The sequence below is a fragment of the Ascaphus truei genome, chromosome 7 (assembly GCF_040206685.1).
Source record: "Ascaphus truei isolate aAscTru1 chromosome 7, aAscTru1.hap1, whole genome shotgun sequence".
In the NCBI taxonomy this organism is placed as follows: Eukaryota; Metazoa; Chordata; class Amphibia; order Anura; family Ascaphidae; genus Ascaphus; species Ascaphus truei.
The window spans coordinates 32,761,454-32,765,169 of NC_134489.1; the positions used below are offsets into that span (position 1 = coordinate 32,761,454).

At 47.6% G+C, this 3,716-nt stretch overlaps 1 protein-coding gene across 6 annotated transcripts in view; it reads right to left on the bottom strand.

Moving 5' to 3' along the window:
- Window positions 1–1,364: 1,364 nt before the first annotated feature.
- Window positions 1,365–3,716, bottom strand: part of LOC142498915 (C-reactive protein-like) — a 28,829-nt gene continuing 26,477 nt past the window's right edge. For all 6 annotated transcript variants that reach the window (XM_075607553.1, XM_075607558.1, XM_075607557.1 and 3 more), the window contains one exon: window positions 1,365–3,291. In XM_075607553.1, coding sequence (XP_075463668.1) covers window positions 2,627–3,291 — 665 coding nt within the window. In that variant the 3' untranslated portion in view covers window positions 1,365–2,626. The remainder of the gene's footprint in view (window positions 3,292–3,716) is intronic.

Genomic DNA, 3,716 nt, shown 5'->3' on the forward strand with positions numbered 1-3,716 from the left:
GTGTGTGTGTGTGTGCGCCAGTCAGTGTGTGTGTGTCAGTCAGTGTGTGTGTGTGTGTGTGTGTGTGTGTGTGTGTGTGTGTGTGTGTGTGTGTGTGTGTGTGTGTGTGTGTGTGTGTGTGTGTGTGTGCGGCTGTGAGGGGTTGTGTGCATGTGGCTGTGAGGGGTTGTGTGCGTGCGGCTGTGAGGGGTTGTGTGCGTGCGTCAGTACGTGCGTCAGTACGTGTGTGTGTGTGTGCGTCAGTCAGTGTGTGTGTGCGTGAGTCAGTGTGTGTGTGTGTGTGCGTGAGTCAGTGTGTGTGTGTGCGTGCGTCAGTCAGTGTGTGCGTGCGTCAGTAAGAGTGTGTGCGTCAGTCAGGGTGTGTGCGTGTGGCTGTCAGGGTGTGGCTGTCAGGGTGTGTGTGCGTGCGGCTGTCAGGGTGTGTGTGCGTACACACACACACACACAACGGGAGTGAGAGGTGGTGGAGAGTGGGACTGGCGCAGATCCAAGGAGGCTGCTTGGCCCCCCAGCGGCCGGGGAGTTAGCGGCCGGGGGGGTAATGGAGCGGCCGGGGGGGTAAGGGAGCGGGCGGGGGGGTAAGGGAGCGTTGGCGGGGGTAAGGGAGCGGGCGGGGGGGTAAGGGAGCGGGCGGGGGGTAAGGGAGCGGGCGGGGGGGTAAGGGAGCAGCGGGGGGTAAAGGAGCGTTGGCGGCTGGGGTAGGAGGGCCGCGCTTACCCTCCGTCCTTGAGCCGGTGCAGGGTGGCGGCGCACGTGGTGGGGATGTTGCGGAGAGGTCTGGGAGCCGGTTGAGAGCGAGGGGGAGGAGCCTGAAGTTGGCGGCAGGAGGGCCGCGCTTCCCCTCCGTCCGGGAGACGGTGCAGGGCGGCGCACGTGGTGGGGGGGACTGTGTGTGTGTGTGTGTGTGTGTGTGTGTGTCAGGCCAATGAGAGGTGTGTGTGTGTGGGCGGGCCAAGGGAGCAATCTCATTGGCCTGGCCCAGGCCCAAGGTCCAATGGGATTGCCGCTAGGGACACGGGGAGGGACACAGGGAGACACATACAGACACGAACACATAGAACACTTTCAGAAATATATAGTAGATTTAACATCTTTTTTATTATTAACCAACTTCAACCAAATTTAAACTGATTGGCACATCTTTTCGGAGAGAGTAGAACTGGAGACAGGCCAGATGGGGGACCTTCGTAGAATATATTGATTGTATATTCTAAGTCCACTGATAAATTCTCAGTCCACTGATAAGGGTCAAGTATAAAACTATTAACTGAACTCCTTTAACTCGTACTGTAACGCAAGATAACTACATTGATATTCTCCTAATTTCTTACTGAGAGAGAAGGTCAGATGGTGGTCCCTCTCTCTATCGGTAGAGTAGTAGATTCAAATTACATTTAAATGTACATATTTAGTTTTTTTTTATAAAACCTCAACAGATAAGGGTGTGTTGGTGGTTTTTATGGATCAGTTGTTGTTCTACCCAACAAGATCTGATTGACAGAAAGACAGGAGACCAGGTGATATGGTGATGAATCTGGGTAGTATGTTTCAGGTTAATACTAAATCCAGTAATCTAACCATTCAAATTCATTATTATTTTTTATATAGAATTCAACTTAAATTATGCCATTATTATTATTTCTTTAATTCATGCCTTTCTCTTCCTATTTCTTCCTTCCCTGGCTGACGCAGATATCAAATGGCGGCAAGGGGAGGGAGGTGGCTTTATTGGGAAAGGGGATGGAGAAAATATCACATGGATATTAGTACCTTGGGATAAATTTAGCTTGGAATTCCGATGTACGATGGTGTCATCTCGCACATCTCTAGTTATTACTGAGCTTTAATACTAAAATACTGTGATTACATCATGCAGATTCTGCATCTAATGATTGATTGTGGAGGATGTACAGAACAAGTAAGTTAAAGAGCTGGGGGAGAAGGTTCATAGTGGTGTATGGAGGCCGCTATGAAAAGGGGAACACGCAGAACTGTAGTAGATGTCACATAGATATGGCTGCACCGTGACGTTACCTCCAAGTTCATACTCTAGGGACTTCCAGTTAATCACATTACCACCATTGTCAGTATAATAAGAAACAGTAGCGATGTCCTTTTCGGTCAATACTTCATCATACATGTGAACATCCCTGATCTCTCCCTCAAAAGAGATTTTAGCTTGAACCTTATCATCAACCTTAAACTGCCCAATCACAATGATGGGGTTTTCAGAAATGTGGTACCCTTTTTGGAACACTTTTCTTGGGTACGGCTTGCCATTGACCCATGGCTGCACTACACCAGTGGAAGAGTCCCAGCTCACACAGATGTTCTTCCATTCAGGAGTATAATTTCCGGCTATATGAATAAACAGGTCTTGGGGGCCCGCTGAGAGTAGAGGTGGCTTTATTGGGAAGGGGGATGGAGAAAATATCACATGGATATTAGTACCTTGGGATAAATTTAGCTTGGAATTCCGATGTACGGTGGTGTCATCTCGCACTTCTCTAGTTATTACTGAGCTTTAATACTAAAATACTGTGATTACATCATGCAGATTCTGCATCTAATGATTGATTGTTGAGGATGTGCAGAACAACTAGGTTAAAGAGCTGGGGGAGAAGATTCATAGTGGTGTATGGAGGCCGCTATGATCAGGGGAACAGGCAGAACCGTAGTAGACATCACATAGATATTGCTGCATAGTGACATTGCCTTCAAGTGAATACTCTAGGGACTTCCAGTTAATCACATTACCACCAATGTCACTATAATAAAGAACATTACGGATGTTCTGTTCAGATAATATCTCATCATACATGTGAACATCGGTGATCTCTCCAACAAAGTAGTCAGCATAAATTTGACCATGATACTGATCCTGTCCAATCACAATGATGGGGTTTGCATTGATTTTGTACCCTTTTTGAAACACTTTTCTTGGGTACGGCTTCCCATTGACCCATAGCTGTATTATTCCAGTGGAGGAGTCCCAGCTCACACAGGTGCTCCTCCACTGTAGAGTATAACTGTCTGTCAGATTATAATACAGGCTTTTGATGCCCACTGAGACTGATAACCGATAACTGTCAAAGTCAGAATCAATGTACAGGACAAAGTCATTATCTCCGGACGGAGTGACCAGGGAGAACAGGGAATGGGAGCGGGTCAGTTCTGAGTAGGATCGCAGGCAGACCGTGAGTTTGTCAAAGGGGCCGTTCTTTGCTGGTTTCAGACGCACGTATGAATCAACCGGTTCTTCGGGGAAAAGGAACACTTTGTCTGTCATATCTATATGGGAAGAGAACAAATATTGAATGCAATGTTAAAATAAATGGCATAGTGCAGGGGTGGCCAACTCCAGTCCCCAAGGGCCACCAACAGTTCAGGTTTTCATGATATCTCTGCTTCCGCACGGGTGTCTCAATCAGTGGCTCAGTGAAAGACTGCACCACCTGTGCTGAAGCAGGGATAGCCTAATAACCTGAAGTGTTGATGGCCCCTGGGGACTGGAGTTGGTCAGCCCTGGCATAGACACTGCGGCCCATATTTACTAGGCTGAGCTCTTTCATAAGCCTCAGACAGCCACTTTCCGACCCATTCGTTCAGCAGTTTGTTTCATTATTTGGGCTATATTAATTCTCTTTAAATATCTTGGCTCAGACACATTCTAAAAGGTGCAAAAAATAACTGATGGACAAAACATTACATGCTGT